This window comes from Colius striatus, chromosome 8 (assembly GCF_028858725.1).
Source record: "Colius striatus isolate bColStr4 chromosome 8, bColStr4.1.hap1, whole genome shotgun sequence".
Classification (NCBI taxonomy): Eukaryota; Metazoa; Chordata; class Aves; order Coliiformes; family Coliidae; genus Colius; species Colius striatus.
In genome coordinates this window covers 13,203,362-13,227,961 of record NC_084766.1, presented here as the reverse complement: position 1 = coordinate 13,227,961, position 24,600 = coordinate 13,203,362, and the positions used below count along the sequence as shown (strand labels likewise).

At 38.2% G+C, this 24,600-nt stretch overlaps 2 protein-coding genes across 2 annotated transcripts in view; one reads left to right on the top strand and one right to left on the bottom strand.

Moving 5' to 3' along the window:
• The window catches only part of LRRTM3 (leucine rich repeat transmembrane neuronal 3), a 77,361-nt gene extending 62,314 nt beyond the window's left edge, over nucleotides 1–15,047 (bottom strand). The window contains exon 1 of the mRNA XM_062001588.1: nucleotides 13,467–15,047. Coding sequence (XP_061857572.1) covers nucleotides 13,467–15,047 — 1,581 coding nt within the window. The remainder of the gene's footprint in view (nucleotides 1–13,466) is intronic.
• The window catches only part of CTNNA3 (catenin alpha 3), a 493,584-nt gene that overhangs the window by 208,321 nt on the left and 260,663 nt on the right, over nucleotides 1–24,600 (top strand). The window lies entirely within an intron of this gene.

The following is a 24,600-nucleotide window of genomic DNA, read 5'->3' as shown; positions in this document are numbered from 1 at the left end:
CTACCAGATTCATATGGATGGCAAAAATGGAGACAAATATGCTGTGCTAGTCATCCCTCCAGCCCTGATTCATCTAATCCACTGACAAGAAATTCAGAATTTGAAAAAGTCAGGTGTTGCCAACTCAACACGACTTTTTAGGAGGTCTGGGGACCTATCAAACCAGGAGGTATTTCTTTGTTACAAAAGCAGACAGCATCTGTGGTGTGAAGTTAGTGGAAATTTCATAGGATTCTTAATGAAGATTTGAAAATCTCTTTCCCTCACATATTTGAAATAAAAACATTTACTGTAGGTAGGGAAAGCTATGTCAAACTCCTTGAAATAAATTTTGCATTAGGGCTGAAAGAAGTGACCAGGGGTCTGAGGAAAGGAGCTTTTTTAGCTTGTGCCACGCATTTACTGCTTTGCACCCTGAAGGCTGTAAGCCTGAAATTAAACAAAATTTTAGAAAGCTTAAAATAAAGCAAAGGTTAATGGCCATTGGCTTTTTTCCCAAAGGCTCTGGAAGCTTTGATTTCTGGAATAGTAATAGAACAGGAAAGCATAAGGCTATTGCTGTTATATATTGTTGTTTTATAGTCAGTGTTACTACTCTCAAAAAAATAGCACTTCCTAAAAATTAACACACCTGAGCTGATAATTAACCTAAGCTAAAGCTGCTGTTAAAGACCCTGAAAAGTGCACTGTTTTGTCCATTAAACAAACTCTTAAATAGAATGAAACCAGTGGAAGAGGGATGGCCCTGATCTATGTTGCTTCAGTTGCATAAAAAGAATGTAAAGGTATTTGCGACAATAATCGGACTGCCCTGGACAGCCATTCAGAATGGTTTTGCCAGTAAGGGGCCCTTTTGCAGGCTGTACCATGGAAGTCTACTTGAATTTATCCATTAGAGAGGAAAATATGGTTTAGAGAACAGCTTCTTTTCAGTCCTTTATTAGTAGGCTCATTAGACAGCTGAATGTAAAGCAGATGAGACCTTAATGTATTCTTTCTCTGAAGGATACAGAAGTTGGTCAGCTTACTGGAGACTTCCAGTACTGCTTGGAAAAAATACATAGGCCAACCCAGTCAAGGTATTTGACTAGAGATCTTGAGTTAGATGTTTGAAACAGAGGGTCATTTCAGAGCGCTGTCACAGATGATCTACATTATCTATGGGTGAATGGCCAACTGGTCAAACGTGAAGGAACTGAGTCAGATACAGTCAAAGCTGAAATGGAAATTAAGTTGTTTCATTTCAGATATCTACATATTTTACTATCACTGACTAAATGAGCCTTGTGATTATCACAGATTTTTACAATGTATAAATAGAAATAGGAAAGAGCTTTTATTATCAAATGTCTGCTAGTTTTGAGTAGTTGATTTTGAGGCATTCCTTTATTCCAGGCCATTTTCCAAGCAGATTAATGTCTATACATCTTCAAAGTTAATATTCCTTTGCAAATCTCCTTCTTCCTTCTTTTACTTAATGTTAGCATGCAACACCACTGCAGTGTGTTAGCAAATGCCACGTAGCAGGTGGATTTCCACTTTCAGTTCTGCTCCATCTCCTGCCTGGCACAAGTTTTCCACCAGCTTCTGCAGTACTCCAGTTACCCTCCCCCATCAAAGCTGTTAATATGTTCTCCTGAATTTGTTCAACAAAACTGGACTTACAGATTTATACTGGAAAGACCATGGTGATACTGTTGTTTTTTCTTTTTGTTGGCAATGCAGAGATGTGGAAGAAGTAGTGGTACTAAATATTATAAGATGATCATTAAATTGAATCAAAGTGCAGTTAAGGGGCACAGGCTACAGATATTCAGAAGGAATCACTATGAAAATGAGTGTTTTATTTGGAGCCCTTTAAAAAGGGGAAGACTCCTTGTGTAGATTGGAAATCTTTGATTAAATCCAGTCCTATTAAATAAGCGCAAAGTGTTCTGTGGTATTGAGGAAAAAAATGGGATCATGGGTTATTCAGCTGCAATTCTAAGAGAGCCTGTTATCACCATGCATTTTAATTAACCAGATCAGCTGAAGAAATGTTGTCTATATACCACAGCATAGCTGTCTGCCTTGAAAACTATCCTATCGATAAACAGAGGACTTCAGTTTGAAAAGGCCTTTTAAAGTACTAAGAAAAATGCACTTGGGGGAGATTAATTAATAATTAAGCTAGTGTGGGATTATCCTTAGGCAAATCTGCTTTCTCTTTTGCAGTTAAGGCACACATCCTGTCTGTCATATCCATGTAGTTCCCCAATAAAACATTGATACAAAAAATTCTGTCCTTTGTAACTAATCAACATACTGTTCCAGCAAGGCTTTTTATTTCAGATAACTTTTTTTTTCTCATGCACAACAATTTTTGAACATTATGTTAATTTTCACTTAAAATTGATAGGATTCCTCCAGAAGGTACAAATATTCAAACCGGCTTTCTTTTCTTTTTTTCTTAGTATTTGAGCATGAATCACTTCATTGTATCTCATTTGCTATTTGATCAGTGAGTCTGCTTTACTGAGAGAAGTAATTTAAAGCTGTTGTGAAAATGTCTCCAATGTTTCTTTGTTGCTGAAAGCTTGATTGCTGTTAAAGCCAAGTTTGTTTGTAAACAAGGCTTTGCAGGGCAGTTCTTGGTAGAAATTTGAGGGCATCTGGTACACTTACATGTAGCCCTTGGATTCTCTTTTTATTTCTGGGAAAAAGGAATCAAAAGAGAAGAGCCCATACCAGAGGAAAGAAAGTGGGAAATAGAAGTCTGAAAAAGAAATCAAAGTAATGATACTTTTTCTTTCTATCAGAAGTAAGACAGATCTAGGGGTGCAATAGGGAAATCCCCTTGATAACCTTCATTAAGGTCAAAAGCACATACAGAAAACCCTGCAGTCTACAAGGATGAGAACTGATAAATCCTGGTGTTGCCAGATGAAAACAAACTTTGCCAATTTCAGAGAACAGGGATATGATTCTCTGACTTTCTTGTCTCCCCTGTTCTGCTGTAGTAGTTCACTCATAGTTCTGTAAACCTCTTTCCACTGTTGTTTTGAACCAATTCAAATAGAGGATCTATCCAAAATCATTCTAAAAATGTTTAAGTCCAGGCATGCTGTGCAGTCTGCCATTAGTGTTAACATTGCTTATCTGGAGAATGGATTGTTTGCCTAAAATACCATTCTAACAGTATCTTCTCCCCTACTGTGGGTCTTATCTGCTATATAGCCTAAAAGACACACTCTTCTGTTTTGATTCTGAGGCAGCATTTTGGTGCCTGACAGGTGAACTTTTGTATTTGTTTTGGATAGCCATGCTGCTGGATGACTGAGGAAAGATTTGAGAATTCAGAATACTTTTTCATTGAGTTGCTGGGACTGCGCAGAAAGTTATCAAATAGCTGTAGTATGCTCTGCACAGAAGGTGTGTTAAGGTTTGAACTGGCAGCAGATCACAGCTGGTTAGTGTGTTCCATTGGCTGTTCTGGGAGCTCTCTAGGTTAAGCAAGATGATCATCTCTTGGAAGTGACTGTCAGGCCCTAAATACGTATACAAGCACATTCACAAAGAAACAAGATGTTTTTGGTATCTTCTCTGTTGATCTCTGAGTGTTGACATAAATATGGGACACTTTCTTACGAATATGACTTAAGTGAAAATAATGAGTACTGATAAAAATTCTCACTACTGAGTCTGTATGTAGGAGCATTTTCTTTTCATCATCTCATTAATGAGCTTGAGCCATTAACAGCTTAGAGTGCTGAATAAGGATTTGGATTTAATTGAAATCCCCCATTCTTAGCTGACAAAATGTATTTTACACACTTGATGGATGTAATTAGTGTGATGAGGCTTTAAAAGAAATTGGCTTTGTTAAATTTAGAATTTGCCATGTCAGTGTATATATGAAGCTAAAGCATATGTATCAGTAGGTCTGTAGCCTGAGAAAAATGCATATCATTATTATTAGCGGTATATAGGCGTTTTTACGTTATGATACTGTTACAATCTGAAGACAGCATGCTTTTGGATTTGAGAATTCAATCTGTTACGATTTCAAATTATTTTATACTGCTATGAGATATTCCTAAAACATCAGAACTTACCTCTATACACTATGGCTACAAACAGACCTGTATCCTTTTTATAGCAAGGAGTTGTGCATAATTGTTTAAGTTGCTGTGCTTTATAAAGTTTTCATAAAAAGAAACCTCCATGAATACTGCTGGACTTGAGTACCTGCACATTAAGGACAACTGTATGGCGCTCACTCACTTTCCCCCCTACAATGTTATTGCCTTCTGCTCAGCCTAATAGGCAATAACTTTTCACTCAAAAAGATTTCAAGGGTTTTCCTAAGAAAGGTCATATGCAAAATTTAATAAAAAAGAAGGAGAGTGCAGAGATGCCATAGCTGTGTACTGTAGGCTTCCTTAAGCTGTAAGAGAAACACTGTTTAAGTTCAAATTCTCAGTGAAAAGAAGGTGGTTACTGGCAATTATATGCAGACTACCTTACAAAGTTTATTGCTGCTTGTGGAAAGTAGTTTATTTTTTACCGATATATTTTAAAAATAGGAAGTTACTAATGCAAAATGTGGAAGGTATAGAGATTCAATATCCAGGATTCAGATGTAGGTTGTTGGAAATTTTTCCCCCTTATTCTCTGCAGTTGTGGCTCATTCACTAAAAAAATACGAAAAACTATTTCTGCATTGCCAGTGTCACTAGGAATGAATAGAAATATGCTCTCCAGCATTATGTATGTTTGATGTAAATCTGTTTCTTAATGAAGGACAAGTTATTGACTATAACAATACTGCTTGGTTTTGTAGCAGGCCCATATTTTGTATCAGTAGCATAGCCCGGAAACAGTTGTTATAGATAAATGAAACTAGGGAAAACTAAACATTTATTCCCCAAATTAGAAACTTTTTGTGATAGGTATGGTTAGTCTTAGGAAAATTCCCACTGCAAGGTTTCCATCCCCATCTGTTGTACTCCTTTGAGGGAAGGTGGATAGTAAGTGTACGAGACTGTGAGTCACAGGTGTAATATCACATGAAATACTTTTTTGAATTGGAAACTGCTGTTATATGCAATGCTTATGTATTCTGAATAGTACAGCATGTTTCAGAAGCTGTCTGGTATGAAGCAATGTAGAATGAAGCCTGCACAGTTCTGAGGATATGACTCATATTGCAGATGGCTCTAAGACTAATACTGTGATGTGAAAGTGTCACAAGTAATAGTGCACTGCTAACAAAACTCTGATGAGCTGGAATGATTATTTGGTGTTACTCATTTATTTTTAATTTTTTTAAGAGGAAAAGATGATCCTTTTCTAAAAGTTTAGCCTAAATAGTTTTGTACAAGATTACTGTGATAGCCATTAGTGAGGAATGTGGGAAATGAACTCATCTGGTTAAAAACATAGATTTCAGAATCTGTAATTTGTTTTTGAACTGAATCATATTCAATTTTCTGAGTTTAGTTCATTTCAACTGTGTGCTGGGAATTAGTAGTACTCCCTTTGCAGTAGGTTGGAAGGCAATTTCCCAGTATATACTCTTTTTCAATATCCATCCCACCCAATGTAAATAAGATATATCTTCCGTCATCTGCACATCATTAAGGTGCAACTGCTTCCTTTTACTTGCAGGAAAACTTGTAAAAGTCTCTGGAGGGTAATTTATTAGAATAGTTTCATGAAGCTGATCAGAGCACTTGTAGACCTTACTGTCCTGTTGAAATTTCACATTCTGGGGAGAAGAGGAAAGGAGATAATTTCTGTCACAAAAGTTAAGTGTTCAACTGTTTCAAGCAGTGAGTGGGATCTGAATGCTTTAAATCCCTTTTACAGCTTTGAGAATCTTTCCTATAGTCTGCTTTAAAACAGGATAATCAATAAGAAACGGGAAAATTAGTAACAAAACAGTAATTAAGTTTAAAGTGGTTTTTGTTTGACTCCACTTTGCAAGTCTAATTTTTTTGACTAATAAATCCATTTATGATAGTTGTATTTTCACTGGCTCAGAGGTTGTATGACTAATGTATTATTATTGCTTATTATATACACTCCAGCAAAACAAATGTTCAGTCTCAACCCTTCATTCATCTACAGTTACTTTTGATCTTGAGGGCAATGAAGGGAAGAATTAGAGAGGCAATTAGGATGCCCAGCTTCCATTGGAGATCTTGTTTTGTTCTTTTGAACATTTTGTGCGTGTTTTCTCACCACAGTTACAGATGAACCAGGAATAGGATTGGTAATCTCATTACATTATTTTGATTTGTTGGTTTTTCAGCCTTCAAGGAAGTGGAAAATGTGTCTGATTTAAAATCAGAACGATGAGTTCCTGCAGCACCAGTAATTATAGAGAATAGTTAAAGAACTGGTATTAAAACATTCACTGAGTTGTTCATAAAGGGCACATATTAGTCCCAATGATACAACCTATGACTTTTCATGAAGCGCAAAAGTATTGTATCATTCCTTCAGATGTTGCAAATAATCATACAAGAAACAACAAAGTAGTAGGACGAAATAAATTTTAGTTATTCTCATATCAACTAAGTTGTACAGCTTCATAAATAGGTGTCTTATATCGTAAGAAGGTATTTTCTCCCTCTCATGTGGTGTGAAAAAAGTTCAAAAAGTTTTGTGATTTGGTGTTTAAAGATGCTCAGAAGCAGATAGTAGCAATTTAATAAATGACAAAATACTCTATAGAAATGCACAAACATTTATGTCACACTTCAGTTCTGCTTCAGAATGGGATTTTATCTCTTTTAAAAACAGTTATTTAACTTCCGGAAAAGCTCAGTGACCCTCCCTAACTTTTTATTACCACTGTAAGCCACTGTAAGGCCCTTTCCTGAGTCTTTCCTGTTTTCTGTCTCCCGGTATAATTATGCACATGAACAGAAGTACCTATAAAAATGCAAAGTGTTCATATAGTTAGTACATCACACTATGGGATATAGTGCAGGGATAATATATGACAAGTATAGAAATAACTGTTGGATTTCAAGTGAGAATAACTGCTAAAGGCTGAATTAATGATGACAACTTCTGCAGGCTGCTGCCAATATCAACGTGTTTAGGTTTTTTGTCTTTCAGCATTAAGCAATAAGATTCCTGAGAGACCTAGCTAGTTAAATGTTATGTTAGTTTGAAGAAGAAAAGGATTTGCACACAGAAATGGACAGATGATTTTCTCCATGGTGTGGTGAAGCAATAAACCTAGGAATGCATTTTTGTCCTTGTTTAGAGTGTAAGCTGATAAGTAATTAGTATGTCTTATTTTAATATATGTTTATGATGTATTAATAGAGTTCAGCTGTCACAAAACACTTCAAGAATTTGTAATGCTGAACTGTAATTATGAAGTCTTACATGATCTCAATGCTGCTGCTAGTGTTTAAGTAATAGAAATTAAACATTCAGTCAAAAGTGTAAGCTTGAGACACGTGCTTGATATCTTAATCACTCATGAACATAGGAGAGGAATGGTTTTAGTGATTAAGACACATGTGAGAGCTTTTTTGAGAACTCTTTTTTTTTTCAAGATTATGTCTCCAGTCATTAATTTTTTTTTTCTTGGCAAGCAAAATACTTTGTGAGAAACAGTAAGAAAATGTAAGAATTAAATGTTTTGTTAAAGAGTTTGGTGGATTTCAGTAATACATCTTAGAGTTGTGATTTTTCACATGAATATAAAATATTTCTGTCAGTTTCATTAAGCTGTTTAGAATGAAAAAGTTAATAAATAGGGGTTAACTGCCTTTTTGTCCCTTCTTAGTCATTCCTACATTAGAATGCTAATGCTATGGCTATGATAGTCTAACAATACAAGCAAGATAAGAACTGTAGGGAGATGTCATTTCCATGATGGATTGGTCAAATGAAAGATACTGCCCACTACTTGCAAATCTTTTTTTTTTTTCATTATTGTTTTTACAGTGTTTGTGCTTATTGAGATTTGCAGTTTCTCTGGTAGATAAAATGTTTGTCATTGAGTCACAACTAGTCATCCCAGAGTCTACAATAACCTTCTTTTTATTACTTTATGACCTCCTTGGTGGTCTGTTCATAGCTGTTGAACTCAGTCAGTTTTTACTACTTCTGTACCTTACTGTGTTCCATTCACTGTTATGCCAAGAAAAAGTTTGGCTGTAACCCTGAGAGTCACATCAAAAATCCTATACTGTACCACTGTGATAACACCCATTCTAGAACGCTAGCTAGGAATAAAAATCAAGACTAGATATCATAGGCTAACAGATGACCTCCAAACACACTTAAAAAGTTAGAAATACAACTGTATTTCATCTAGTGTGGAGTAAAATGAGTTCTTGTGCATCTCCTTAAGGGAAATGGAATCTGTCTGTTACCAGCAAAGCTATAATCCCGATTCCATTGCTTTATATAATTCACTGTGGTTTGAAATTACTGCAAGTAACATTGGCATGGAACCACTCTGAGGCCTAAAGTATTCACTGAAAAACATACCAGAGGCTGTTGCAAGCCACCTTTGACCAAGAAAATATGCTGTATAAATTCATGTCACTATGAGTTTCTCATTGTTTGAATTCAATATTGCTTGTGAATTTCATCTTTCATCTTTTGCTTCTTGTCTTTATTGTACATTGTGTGTTTTTGACATGAAGCTATTACTTTAACTTGTTCCCAGGTGGTGACTGCCCTTCCTTTTAAAGCCTAATAATATCTTTCTCTCATTATTGTAAAAAGAAGTGGAAAAAAACATTTATTATATCTTCTGCTGTTAGGAAGTTGAATGAGTTATTTGTAGTCTGAGTTGATAGTACCTTAAATTCACGTAGTGCTGTTTTATAAGTAGTAAGTTCTAAATCAGTGGCCACATATTTGTTACACCTCCTGTCCTTGCTTATTATGGCCTTTTGCTGACAGTAGTGACTTACACGCTGGATAGACCATTTGTTGCTAACATTCTCTTCTCCACTTATTCACTACATTCAGGTTATGACTCCTATACAGAGCTATAGTTGAATACTTAGTATGCTGAACGAATTTGATGCTACTGCCATGTGGTACAGAAGAATACAAAGTAAAAAAGCAAACATATCTATGTGTGAAAGGCTGTAGACAATAGACACCTGTGATTAAGCTAAATACCCGCTGGATGTCACTAGTGTTCCACAGAAATTCATCTGACAGAATATTTATCTAGAGTTGAGTGGCTTACAGAGCAAACTGAAAATTTATAATTGTGTTTGCAGGAATATTGTACATTGATGTTCTTTTTGCAATTGAATTTTATATCAAGGTTCACTATTTCATAATAATAATAAAAAAAGAGTATTGCCAAACCTTAAACTGTGATGACTAAGTGCAGAGAGTGAGTAATGAAAACCTACCAGCCAGCAGAGAAGCTTGCATTCGTTATACTCAAGCCAGTTGTTCTCATTGTTATTCTCTTACTCTGCAATTGCTGGAGGTAATCTCAACACAGTGAATGAACATCACCAGTCTCCTTGAATTTGCTTAGTACATCAGTTATTTTCTTTTCCCAAAGATGAGCATTCTATGCAGTTTATTATTCTGAAATACTACATGAATATTCCAGGAGTTAGGTCGTTGAGAGGCCAAGTAGTCACTGACTAGGAGACTGTCTTGATGTGTGGAGACTGGATTATATTCCCAGTACTCAACTCGTGTGTGATCTTGAGCAAATTACCTCAAATCTGTTGTGTTTATTTTCCATCTTCTGTCGGTCTTCTCAACATACCTTGTAGACACTTAATGAAAGAGATAGTTGGAAGGTGTTTGTGTAGTGGCTAGCAGAGGAAGTCCTGACTTCTTTTAAGGTTTTTGGAGTGTTACAATAAAATGAAACAATCTTGTTTTGTGATTCAGCCTAATATTGTCTAATTATTTAAATAAATGTAGACACAACGAAAATGGGTATGGAAGAGTACTGCACTTTGTCTATAGCTTGAAAACCCCTATCTTTGCATAGTAGCTCAAAAGCACCATATATGACTCAGGAAAAACAATAGAGGTTGATTGGAAAAACAAAATCCACAACAAAACAAACCAGGCACTTCTAAAATGCATTATTGCTCTCCTAAACTTCAAATATGTAGGAAGCATCAGATCCATTAAGGAATAGGCAGGTCACTCAACCACAACTACTTCCTCAAGTTTCTGCCTAAAATGTTTCTATGAAGGCTTAGGGATTCATAAGAGCCATCATAGCTATTGTGCATCCTCTGAGGGTTACCCAGTATTGCCCCAGAAGGTTTTGTGGGAGACTTTTACCAAAACGTGAAAAACCTAAGACAAAATGGGATCAGAATTTTAGATACCTGATGCCCAAACTGGAGAGAAGCAAAGGAGAAGTTTCTTCTCTAGAATCTTTGAGGCTTGAACACTTTAGTAGTCAGGAAAGGGGCAGTCTTTCACAGGGACTGAAAGTTGCTCAGCTGAAACCAGGCCATTTCCTACAAGATTATTAGACTCTGTGACTCTGGAAAGCCTAGCCACCCAAACCAAGTCACTTTTATAGTGCTTAATTTGACAGTGACTATATTTAGTTTAGTTCAGAGATAAAAACATGGGGTTTGTAATGTGTTCTAACGTGCTATAAACCTGGTTTAAAATGTTTTCTAAGCCATAGCCACTAGAGTGAAGTTTAACTCCACTCGCAGGCCTCAGGCTGTGCTAGAAGATTCGAAGACTTAACACTGGGCATCTTTTTTTGTGCAATCAGACAGTGGTTTCATTATCAATAACTCCAGCAGCAATTACACAATCATCTGTGCTTGGAAAATCATGAAAAGTGAATTGATAGTTTTTCAGACAATAAATGTACTGGTTGATCTGAGCATGTCTCTGCTTGAACACAGACATGCTGGATCTCCACTATTGTTTTTGGTATCCACCTATGATTAGTGACATATTGGCCTTGTTTTTACTTTTTTTCCATGCCCGTAATTAAATACTGTTCAAAGATATTGTGCTCTGTAGGAGGTTTTGGATTGGTTCCTGATGTGTATTGAAGTGGTTAGAACAAGGTATTAAAGGAACGTAAAAAGAAGCAGAGTCAAACTCAGTTATACACAACTCATTCACAATCACAGACCATTAAGAAGCTTTAAAAGAGGTATTGAATATTTTCAAATAGCAAAAATTCTAAATTAATAGTATGAAATTATTTTCTGATTGTAGTTAGCACTCCTAAAAATATATAAATAGCAAAAATGTCTCTTATTTAAATATATACACATATATAAAAACACGTATGTATATATGAATGTATATATGTTTTATGTCAAATATTTCTTGATTTGGCTGTGCCTATTATTAACCATCTCTGCAGATACTAAAGCCTAAAGAAGCACAGAGATGGTCTTGAACATGAAGCTTAGAGGAAACTCTAATCTTCAAACAGAGATAACCAAGACCTACTGGTAGAAATCTGAATCCCATAGTACAACTCAGATTAAAAATCACAGTCTGCTCAGTGCTGCTAGAGCATCTCAAGCACTTGCATTATTAATTGTGTGGGATCCTCTTTGTACTCAATAAAATGGGGTCTCAGTGTTGCAGGGTTCAGTATATTCTCAAGCTTCTCCTCTTGGATATTTCCTCACTACAGATGTTGAAAATGAGAATGGTTTCATTATATGAAAAAACCCAAACCAAACCCAACCCCTTCAAGTGTATTAGTTCTTTTTAAGAGAGACTTTCTAGCTTTGTTTTCATTGTATCTAGCATGTTTGAAGGTGATTGGCTGTAATTAGGTTTTTTTCCCAGTAAAAATTAAGGAGATCACTTTGCTAAGGTTTTGTTTTTTTTAATCTGCTGCAGTGAAACTGCTTTGTAGAAACATTCCCTCCCAAGTGATTGAGGACAGGCAGTTTAGTAAGCCAAATCAAGTTACAAAATAGAGATAATTCAATTACTGACTTGCTTCTATATAGGTGCTGGTGCATTATTTGGAAGAATGAATCATCCCCCAGGCCCTTCCTTGATAATTGAAATAGGAGATATGATTTATTTGGAAATAGAGGGAATGTTATATTCTTCTGCAACCAACAAAAATATATGACTTTGGGAGGAGGGCAGGGAGTAACCAGGTTACGAATCTGTATTTCGTGGGTACAAATGTGTATTTTGTCCAGAATCACTGATGACTGACTATACATTAAAAATTAATATCTGTGAATTCTTGTAATGTCATTAGGGTTTTCCTAAGAGAGAAGAATAATTTGTCACTGATTTCTTGAAGGATTTTTGGATATTCTCTTCTCAGGACAATCAGTAACCAATTTTCTCTGAAAGCTCTTTACAGTTGTATTTCTAAAATGTACACTGTTTGCTTTGTAAGTAATGAAGCTTTATTTAGAGGGACAGTGTGCAAAACACATCAGTAAAACCCTAACAAGCCCAGCCCAGCAAATAAAAAGAAATAGGAGAAAATGACAGATTTAATGGTTTCCTCTGCTACATTAATGTCTTTGACAGTCTTGTAAAGAGAATTTCTAATGAGCACTGAAACAAATGTGTGCAGGAAGTGGTCTTGCTTTTGCTGCTGCACATTTGAGTTCCTCTAATTGCATCAATAAGGAATTTCTGCTCCTCATTTAATGAATGCCTTTTGACTACTTTCTGAAAGGCAATTGGATGTAAGGGATAAACACTGGTACCTTTTGTATGAACTCACATAAACAGGTTTTAATTAACAGTTTTCAGCCCTAGAAACACTGTATTATAATGCAGTACAGTAAATCCTGTTGCACTTTTTGATTCTAAAATATTTATTAAGTCTAGGTTGCCCCCTGCTTTGCTTTTGGTCCTTATGTCCCAAGACAGTGCTTTAGCTCTCCAGTGGCTTTTTATTATATCTTGTATTGGGCAGAAATCAAGCATTCTTTCAGAGCTGTTCCTGCACCATCTCTGTCCTCAGACAACTCAAAATTCATTTGATGCTATGATACCTGGGATTTAGTTTGTTCTTGGTTCAAAAAGCGAGTTTCAGAGCAAGAGCTGGGGTTGGGGGAGAGAGGGAGGGCAGAAAGCTGAGTTTATTGGTTGTATTTTGGGGTTTTGGTTTTGTTTTGTTTTGTTTTTTTATTGTTGTCATTTTTCTCCCTAAACAGAGGCACAGTCACTGCAGGTGCAGTGGCTTACTTATGAAAGAAGTTTTCTATTTAAAAACAAGAGAGACTTTAATGAAATCAGTAAAGGGTTTGTACAATAGGTATTGTATTAAAGCAGAGCTCAGGCTTCACATTGATTACGGTATTTAAATTTCAATGAGTTGATTATGTATGAGAGTAAAATGACCAGTATTATGAATGTACAAAAAAGAGACATGGAAGTACTGTGCCAGAAAAGTGAGAAAAACGTTCCCTTTATAGTCCCTAGAGTTCAATAAAGCACCACTATTTCCCAGCTTTTAAAAGCTCTTTTATCACAATGGTTCATACCTCGCATTCCCTGGAGCCTGATTTGTTATACGTGCAGGGTCCCGTTCCATTCAGCAGCATCTCGCTGGTTTCAGTGTTGGTAGGTTTGTAATCTACATAAAATTCCTGTGTGCTTGGAGTCATTTGCTTCAGCGACTGTCTTTTCTTTTTCCTGTGCCTTCGCATGAGAGAGCGCTGCTGCAGCTGCTTCATACTGGCTGGGTAACGCTTCCATGACACATAGATTACCAGCAGGATCACAAGCACAGACAAGAAAAGGGCCACGCTGCCTGCTATGATTTTATGGAAGGAGATTTGTTCTGTGTCATGCTCAGGTTCGGAGCTCGATTCAGGGGCTCCAATAGTTGGGGGCAGAGGGGGCTTGCTGTCGTGTTTAGGCCTGGTGAGTTTTGGTTTAAACGTTGGCTTTGGGAGAGCTCGTGCTAATTCAAACCTTTCCGTGGTACTTTTGCCACAGATGCTGTAGTTTTTCACTGCATCAATAACATTCACCCCTTGCAGCTCTTTGGGGCTGGCACAAATGATTGTATTTTCCCTCAGCCCTTTAAAACTTTTAAGCCAGTTTACCAGAGAGCAAATGTTTCTGCTGCATTCCCATATATTCCCGGCAAGGCTGATGTCATTGAGGGATATCCAAGAATCCAAAATTTCTTGACCAATAAATGTGAGCTTGTTTGAATCCAGGTTGAGGCGCTGTAAATTGGGCACACACTGAAAAACACTAGGTCCACTGAAAGCTTCTATTTCATTACCAGATAAATCAAGTCTTTGTAATGAGCTCCAGGTCCAGGACATAGTTTGTCCTATCACACTGATTTTATTCCACTGTAAATAAAGGTTTTGAAGGCTGACTAGCCTCGGAAAAAGTGCCAGGTTGAGCTTAGAAAATTGATTGTGCTCCAGATGAAGCTCTTTCAGTCTGATCATGCCTGCAAAGACATTCCTTGCTAAACTTCGGATGCGATTATAACCCAAGTCCAACAGTTCAAGGTTCCTACAATCTTGAAATATTCGAACAGGGATTGTTCTTAGGGAATTGGACCGCAAATGTAAACTCAGCAGCTTCCTTAAGCCCCTGAACTGTTCAGATCCCAGAGACTGCAGCTGGTTGTATGACAGATCCAAATTCCGGAGATTTGTCACAGGTCTGAAGGTATTATTAAGAAAATAGGAGATTCTGTTGGAACTCAAGATCAACTCTTTTAGTCTGCGTATTCCACTGAAAGCATTTTCGTCAATATTGCTGATGTGGTTATGGTCTAAATAGAGCCAGGTGAGTTGATTAAGACCTTTAAATTGATTGTATTTTAGTTTTTGGAGGCTGTTATATCGAAGGGACAAACCTAAACAACCAGCAGATATACTTGAGGGAATCTCCTGCAATTTCTGAGATTCACAGTATACCATTTTGCCTTCACACCTACAGCCCTTAGGGCATCCTCGTTCAGCAGAAGAAAGCATTGTCAGTAATACAGTAGGGGCTATTACCAGAGCTACAGCTGATCCGCTCAGTAGCCTAATTACATTGAAACCTGGAAATAAAAACAACTTAGAAAAGTTATCCCCCCACACATCAGTCATTTCTTTCAATCATGCTAAAATCTTTTATTTCAACAAGCATTTAAAAATCCCTAGCTTGACTCAAGTACTTTTCACATTGTTTTCTTTACTCAGATTCTTTTAAAGAATACCTTTATAGAAATACTGAAAAACAGTTGGGTAAAAGGTGTAATCCCTAAGCAATTTAACTGTAGTAACAAATCACATCAAGGTAAGTCTACAGAGTAATTAAAGCACAGGCTAATGCAGTGGCTATGAACTATACATTAAAAAAATAACATGAAAAACATACCCATCCTTTGTGTTGTTCAAAGGTCGTCCTTAGGTCTTTTGTTTTTTGCTTAGTGTGCCACAAGCATGGCAGCCCCTGTCAGCTGCACTGTAGTGAGTCAGGGCTCGCTGACACCCAGGAAGAAAAATTGGACCCCTTGGGAGATGGACCGATTTTGGAACATTATTCTTTGCCAGCCATGCAGAACACTCCAAGAATAAATCAATCCCAACACAGCATTCGCAGCAAAATGTCAAATTCTTCCTAGGTAATAGGATCTTCATGGATATTACCTTTTTGCATCTTTATAGTTAGGAACCTGGCTTTTAAAATTTCTCTTTATAGGAAAGCATGTTCGATTCCTCCAAGCACCGTTTAGCTATCTGAATGCACACATCTGTATTCCATAGCACGGCAGTTCCCTTACTTAGTACCCGATCCGGCTAGGAAGCTGCTCTGTAGCACAGAAGGTAGAATAAACCCGTGCAATGAACAAGCTCTGCTCACTTCTGCATACTGTCATTCTGAAAGCTCCGTCCGACTGTTGCTTTGGTTTCGGCGAATGCAGTCTTATGTAAAGCTGCCCCCAGTGGTGAAGGATATTATGGGCATGTGCAGAAATGTCTGCCTTTTATCTTGCAAATGAGTAAGCTCTGCTGGGAAAAGAGTGATCGTTCTGAGGCACCGATAGAAGCAGAAGGGGAATGGTCGGCTTCGATGAAAACTAGCGAGGTGTGCTGGAATATCCAAATCCTCTTAGTCTCTTGTGCTGTTTGTGAAAGCTGTTTTGCATCCCTGAACTTAATGGCTCAGCATGTGTTGCTGATACTTTTGTCTGAAGGGCTAACATGACATTTGTAGGACATAGGTACAAATTTTCTGTCCTAAGGGGTTGTTTTTTTTTTCATCACTGCATTAGACATGTGTTCACATGACCTTTTTGCAATAACTCACTATTTTTTCAGTGAAGTATCAGCCCCCTCAGTGTGTCTCTTATCGAGCATTTCAGTGGGGACACTATATTTTACAACATGAAAAATGTTTTGGAGCTGACATTTTGCCTTTTCGCTTTTTTCTTCTCTGTTAAAAGGCACAGTGCCAGGAGGTTAGAAGAGAGTATTGTGCTCATTTATTTCCCAACTTGCTGTCACTTCGTTCCACAACAGTAGCACTGAATTCAAACAGAGGCTTCCATAACCCTTCCAATATAGGGACTAAACAGTTTGGTGTGGTGCCTTTATCAGGTGAATTGTTTTTACTCTAACCTATGATGTGGGCAGGATTTTATGTAAAAGTAAAATATACAGAGTTTTTTAAATGTATGACTCTGGGCAGTCCTTATATATCACGTAAAGAGGCTTTTTCTCTTTCCTTGCACTTGCTTTCTTTCCTGCTTGCTGTAGAGAAAGGACACATCCTCTTATCTGGGCAGAGCAAAGGTAAGATGGCATTACAGCAAATGCACCATGCTGGCAGTCTTCCTTTACCAAGAAATATGTGATCAGAGGTGATGGTGGTGAAGTGTAAAATCATGGCTCTTTGTCGTGCAAGAATAGGCTAGAGCCTGAAGAGAATTTTGCTGCTCGTTAAAAGAAGAGTACAGATTACAGTCCCTCAAATGCAACCAGACAGCTCTGAGAACTGCTCTTCCTTTCTGAGGCAGAATCCTTACGCCTTGGAATAATGTGCTTTGACTTTTCCCTTATTATTCACTGCTGTGAGCATAGCAGAACTTAAAATGAGGTGAAACCTGAATTTTTCCATGCATTAAAATGCCAGCATTGCCTAGTACTTAGTCTGTGAATGACTTCAGGCTTAAGAGAAATCCCACTAGTATTAATGCACCTATCTGTAGTGCCTAAATTAGGAACACAGTTGTCTGTGGCTAACAACTGAGAACACCATTCGTGTCACAAGTCAGAAATACGTACCTGCATCAAGACACATCCTGTGAAAATTCTCTCCTTTCAGTCAAATCTGTGGAGAAGGGGAAGGATTAATTCTTCCATCAATCTTGGTCACAGTGACCATCTTGTATTCACTACTACAGCTTGTTTCTAACTCTTACGTCTGATCTGTAGGGTTGGGGAGCCAGCAAGAAACTGCAGCCCGTGCTCGGAACTATGATAGTCTGTGGAGCTGTTCTGCTGACAGGAACATCACATGTCAGTACTGGTGTGCCTGTTAGACGTTGTCCATCACTGCCTTAGGGTCTCCTTGAACTTGATGGTGCATGATTGGCAGCTTCAGAAGGCAAGCTTCAGACCTTTACTAAGCCAATTTGCCTCTTGCAACTGCCACTCTTCCTCTGTAGTAGAGGATACCTGTGACAAGTAAACTCTTTATGGAAATGGTTCAGTTACGTTCATGGCACGAAGTTAGGTCTGATTCTTTATCTAGTTCAAACAGCATGTAAAGCTCCAGAAAATATCCAGCTTATTTCTCCAGAAGACTTGGTACTACTTAGTATACCAGTGCAGCCTGAGCCTTCTCCCCAAACTTTATGTGTTCTCTGTTCTTTCTTCTTTTGTCTTCTCTTCCTCCTCCATGTTCATTGTGGAGTTAACAAGTACTTGCTCTGCCACCATGACTCAGCAGAGCTTCGGCAGCTTTTACAGAGTTTTAATGCCAATATATTGGACAAATAAGGGGGAACAGCCACTCTTTTACCATGAGTTATTTTCATTTTTCTGAAAGGGGTGAGACATCAAGAGATGAACAGAGAGAGCTTCAAATCTATGTTAATGGATTGCCAAATTCAATTTTTTCGTTACTGAGATCCTTTTTGAATTACACAAGCAGGAAAAGTGCCAATGTCTGATAAACATTTAAAAATTACATTTCTGTATCTTCATACAGCTGAGTGGGTTCTTTTCAAATTGGAAATAAAGCTGCTCCCAGTAGGAAACATTGCATACAAAATTTCAGATCGGCCTGGCCATATTATAAACTATGAAAAATAGATAATTGAGTTAAAACTGCATTTTAGACAAGATGATACCTTTTGCAAGTGGTTTAACCTTTGCCTTGTATCAACTACACCCAATATATTTGTGCAACCCCACATATTAACTATTCAACCTGTGTAACTAGGAAGAAAAAACTGGAGGGAAAACTGATTAACTTCTCTTATGGATAAGACATTTTTCATTAGAACTAATACCACAACTCCTGAGTGCCTAAAATCTAGAATTTTGATGAAGGCTTGGTGTGAATTTAGCCTGTACTCCGAGGGGGTTGGTGTGTATTCATTCTACGGGATAACTGCTGTAGTCACAGAGTACTTTAGATTCACCTCTCTGTGCCATTACTAAGCAGTCCCTCCTCCTGTCCTGGAGCAGTGATTCTCAGTCAGGAACAGGAGATAGAAGCTGCAAGTAACAAGTCTCAATGACTTCATGCTCACTGTATATTAGTGCTCAAAAATGTATTGTTCCTTCTTTTCTTCCTAAGAAGATAACACTTTATGTAGCTCTGCAAAGACAGATACTCTTAAGAGAAACATTTCATTTATTTGTTTATTCTTGTACACAGCTTGTGTTTTGGGATTTCAGACTTAGACATAAATTGAGGTTTTTTTTTTTTTTTTTTCTGAGGAGGAAAATCAAAGCAGCATAGAATGGTTTAGATTGGAAAAGACCTTCAGGATCATCAAGTCCAACCATTAACCCAGCACTGCCACTTAACTACATCCTTAAATGCCACATCTACATGTGTTTGGAATACCTCCAGGAATGGTGACTCCACCTCATTCCTGGGCAGCCTGTTCCAGAGTTTGACAACCTTTTCAATGAAGATGTTTCTTCCAGATATCCAACTTAACCTCCCCTGGTGCAACTTGAGAATGTTTCCTTTTGTCCTGTCACTTGTTTTTTTCGGAGAGACCAACCACCATCTCACTACAATCTCCTTTCAGATAGCTGTAGAGAGTGATCGTGTTTCCCCTCAGCCTTCTCTTCTCCAGACTAAACAACTCCAGTTCCTTCAGCTGCTCCTTCTAAGGCTTGTGCTCCAGACGCTTCACGGGCCTTATTGCCCATCTCTGGACACACTCCACCACCTCAGTGTGTCTTGTAGTGAGGGCCAAAAAAACTGAACACAGTATTTGAGATATGGCCTCACTAGCAGTGGGTGTGGAGGGACAATGTCTTCCCTGGTCCTGCTGATCACACTATTTCTGATACAAGCCAGGGTGCCATTGGCCTACTTGGCCACCTGGGCACACTGCTGGCTCATGTTCAGCTGCTGTCAATCAGCACCTCCACATCATTTCTACCTGGGCAGCTTTCCATCCACTCCTCTCCAAGCCTATACTGGGGCTGTTTAGTCTAGGACAGAGGAGACTTAGGGGAGATCTTATTAACATTTACAAATATCTAAATGGTGGGTGTCAGGAGGTTGGGACATCCCTTTTTTCAACAGGACAAGGAGTAATGGAATGAAGCTGGAACACAAAAAGTTCCACTTAAATATAAGGAAAAGCTATTTCACTGTTCAGGTGAGGGAGCCCTGGCACAGGCTTGGAGGTCTTCAAGACCCACCTGGACATGCTGCTATGTGACCTGATCTAGGTGGACCTGCTTCTGCAGGGGAGTTGGACTCAGTGATCTCTAAAGGTCCCTTCCAACCCCTAACATTCTATGATTCTGTGATTCTATGTTGTGACCCAAGTGTAGGATCCAGCACTGAGCCGTCTTGGATCTCATGCAGCTGGCTTTGGCACATCAATCTAGACTGTCCAGGTCCCTCTGTAGAGCCTTCCTGCCCTCAAGCAGATCTACACTCCTGCCTAACTTGGTGTCATCTGCAATTTCACCCTCAGTAAAAATGGCATACATCAGAAAATACACTGACAAATGTGTTGCTAAATATGTTTCAACATTCATACAGATGAAAAGTGATGTGTTGGGTGGAGCCTGGGATTACCATGTTTTTTATTCATCAGCACAACAGAAAAATTACATTCCAAGTGATGCACTATCCCACGGTAGTGATTGCCCAAATTTTCCTCATGGTAGTAAACTTTCAATAGGTTTTCTGCCTGGAAATTGCTCTAGGTGGATTTCACTACTACTTGATTTCGCAGTGATGTGCTTTAATTTCGTGTTTGATCTTGGTTTTGCTAGTATGCTTTTTTGTTTTTCTATTCTTTTTCTCAGTGGTTTCTGTACCTATCTGCAACTTCCCTATGGAAAGCTTAACATGAACTGCAGCTAGAATAGTAAAGAGTGAATAAAAAGATGACATTCTCTGTGAAGCCTGTTCCTTCACAGAGCTGATTTGGTAGTGGAACCTTTTGCAGAGGAAAGGGGAAATAGCAAATCTTGCATTTTTCAGGATTATGAAAAGACACTTTTAATGACTAGATATATCTCTTTGCTAAACACATTTGAAAAGGTGGGATGACAGAGTTATCAGGCTCCAGTAGAACAAGGTTGAGAGGTACAGGGAAGACAAGTAAACTTCTGAAAGCATAAGGAGCAGCAATTACTGGTGGGATTCCATGTAAATCAGCAGTCAAAAGCCTTCCCCTGTTCTGTCACTTGCTTCTCATTAGCTTTCCTCAGGACATTTCATACTTAGTCTTTAAAATGCAGTTCTTGATTAATGACATTTTAGAAATAAAAGATTTTTTTTTTTAAAGTTTCCATTTCCATAACTCCCATAGGAAATCTATTTTGAATAGTTGTATGCTCCTTGCTAGCCACAGTGCATTATGTTCTTAGTGCACAAACTTCAGAATTTAGACTTTTGGATACAGCATTTTTCTGTTTACAGATAGAGCTCCTGGGTCTAGGAGTATCTTTATGTGTGTGATCATATGTCCTTTTGGGGATCCATAGTTGACAAGCACTGCACTGTGTTCTTTTGGGGTTTATGAAGAGACAACATATGATTTTCTGTTCACTTTATTTCACTATAAAGAAACTACGAGTCAGCTAGATTAGCAACAGTAGCTAGTTCTAAATGGTACTGTTGTGTGCTATCACTTTATCATTAAGAGTAGATAAGTCTAATGAAATGTGTTTGCAATTTTTGAGCCAGTGATTAAATGAATCTGCTGTTCCATGAGGATCAGATTAGAGCTGGGGGAGTATATCTCTCAGCATAAATATCAGAGAGTGGGAAGGCAAAGGGAAACTCAGGATGCAGGATTTGCCAAAGGCAGACATAAGGAAAGGAAAGTGTGGGAAAGCCAGGTTCCAGGAACATGCAGGCAAGGGAAATCGAGGCAATAGAAAATGCTCTGAAGAATCAGGGAAAAACAACTGAGTGTAGGGGGGGTCTTATTTCAGTAGTTTGTCAGTACTGACCTAAATGACTGTAGTGATAGGTGGTAGATGGGGGAGGTGGATAAATTAAAATATCCTCATGCTCTCCTGCTGAGAACAGTAAGCTCTGCAAGGCCTCCCCTGGCCTCTGTGATGGTGAAGGGATCCCATGTTACAAATTCTGTGATAAGCTGATGGATCATCTGAAGCTGAGTAGGAGCCATGCCCCCTTTCTAGGAGTCAGAAACCTCCATAACAGCCAATTGCTTGTAGAGGACATCAGGGACACATCTGTCAGTTTGTGTATACCCAAAGGAGCTTCTCAGTGCCATGGTTCACAGGGCAGCACAGGCTATTGCTTTCCTTGTGCAGTTACATATTGTTGAATAATGAAGCTTTTCCAGCTGTACAGTTTTGTTTAAATCTGTGCATTGTGGATAGGTCACAGGGGTTTCTAAGCTGTCCCAGGATAGATAATGTGGCATACAAGTGTACAGCCTTTACTTGTGCCATCCAGTGGCTAGATTTTCTAGATTCTTTCTTAACTCCTATGTCCTTAATAAGGCACTGGGCACTAAACTGTTCCTCAATTGACTTTTTGTCCTTTGATTTTGAAGTTGTTTGAAGGCAAGCAGTATGTGCTTCAGTCTCATCCTCCGGAGACATGACCACACGAGATGCAGAGGTATTACTTTGCCTCCTCTCTGAAATCTATAGGTGTCGTTTCTGTTTCAGTGGATGTAGTTTTGATTCATTCAGGCTTATCCTCCAGCATCTTGGTGAAAGGGGCATATGAGCAGGAGCAGAAGAAGGCAAATGATCATCGCTGAAGGAAAAGAAATTAGTTACATTTTGCGCATAGTGCTACCTTTAACCTGCAGAGAGAACATCAATAATACATACTGTAAGTGCCCTAGAGATGTGTAGTTGCAGAATGAAAGACAATCTTAGTGGCTTCTGCTTGTGATTCTGCTGATAGTCTCTGTGAAGATGCAAGGGAGATAAGGTTAGAATAAACTCAGGCTCGTTTCAAATGCTTTCCACTCTTTTATGGTCCAGGATGCCATTGCTGGAAGAGTGCCTACTGTCTTATTGTTCAGGCAGCAGGTGTGGGGTTTAAGTAGCCTGAAGTATTCAGAGACCCTTAGGTGTAACTATGGAGTATATTTGCCTATGTGGTATGATTTGTTCTCCTAGGGTTATCTGACTTCTACCTTGCTATACCAATCCTGCATATGCATCAGTGGTAGGCAGACTATGATAGATGGCAAAGATACTGAACTTACTTCATGGGGAGCCAAATGAAGATGGAGATCTTCCAGAAGAGTTTCGTTCATGGAGAGGTCTATAATGGCTGGGATATCAAGCTGGAAGCATTGCATAATTAAATTAAAGCAGAGTTGCAGCTTAGTCCCAGCAGTGTGACATCCCTGGAGCAGGCTCTGCGCTGCCATGTAAAGAATCAGAGGGAATGGGAAGCCACTGGTTTCAGAACATGTACCTGTGTGGCCCTTGAAGCTCTGTTTGATATCATAGGCTGCTCCAAGCTTTCACTGGCCGCATCCTCTGACTAAGTTTTACTTTAAATGAAGATTTATACAAATGAATGTTTTCTGTCAGAGACTTTATTAGAGGTACAAAAATAATCCTGACAGTGTCCAGTTCTGGCCAGAGGGAAAGGAGAGAGCTCGGAGTGTGTCTTGTCTTATTAGTAAGAACAGAAAAAGTAACATTTTACTTAAATCCAATGAGGTGGTGGTAATGTTAGTAATATGGCCATTTTGACAGTGTTTTATCTTCCATCAAGCCCTAGACCTTTTCAGTCCTCAATGCTGATGTGTAGTTAAAAACCTCAGGGTTTGCCATTTTTCCTCAGCTGTTCCCTCTGCCTTCTTGCCTTTGCTTGTAGCTTCTTCTTCTTAACTCCTACACTTTGTCTACTTCTCTGAGGAATAAAATTTGTCAGTTGCTTGGCATAGAGCACACATATATACAATGCATATTCATGCGTGTTCTTAGGAATTTAAGATATCTTCCCTATTATGCATTTGACTAGTTGCTCCTTGACTCTCCAGGTGAAACTGCCTTGGTATCTCACTATATGCTGAAACTGTAGAGTTAGTTATTTTTTCAGGTCAGTGTGGGAATATCCGTTGGCTTTTGTGACTCCTTGACTGCTGGAGAGAGGCAGCTGATAAGAACTTTCATTATAGCTAAACTATGACATCCATGTCACATTGAAAGCCATTTAAAAAAAATCATTTAACTTGCTTTCCAAACTTCAGCTTTTACTGTGTTTTTCTTTGGATCTCAGCATCTCCACTTAAGAGAGAGAGAGAGAGTAGTGACATTTAATTATCCTATAAGCTGATCAGCTTAACAGATGACTTGCTTAACTTTTTGTCTGACTCTAGTTGTTGTAAAATATCTGTCTCACCAGCTAAACTATTCCTTTTTTTTAACTTCCAACACAAGTTATTCAATTACCTGCTGTCATTTTATTACTTACTATGGGTATCATTCATTTTGATACATTTTTCTGAGCTAGAATGGCCAAATGCCAAAATATAACGTGAGGACAATGTAGACATCAAATGCAGGAAAACAGACTTCTTTCTTAAATGCAAAACTATCTCAAACCTTTGGTTAATAAGCTTATCAACTTCTGTTCACTGTAGAACCTTTTTTGATATTACGAGTCCCATTTTGAAAACTAATTAAAAATCTGGTGAATATTACCTTTAGTTTCCAGAAAATAATTGAGATGGGTAGCTAACATTTTTCAGCTAGTTGAAAGATATGTGTATATAGCATTAGGATCAGACCTAGATTCATAGATAAGACAATTATACTTCCTAGTCCTATAGCTCTTAGCTGTAAATAGGCACACAGGTGCAAGCAATTAAAGATTTGACCTGTTGAAATACTCTAAAATAACTTCCCATTTCTCCTTTCACTTGCTTATGTGTGAAAAACTACAGAGGAGAAAAAAACCCCACGTTCTAGGGTAACTGTATTAGGACTCATGCCC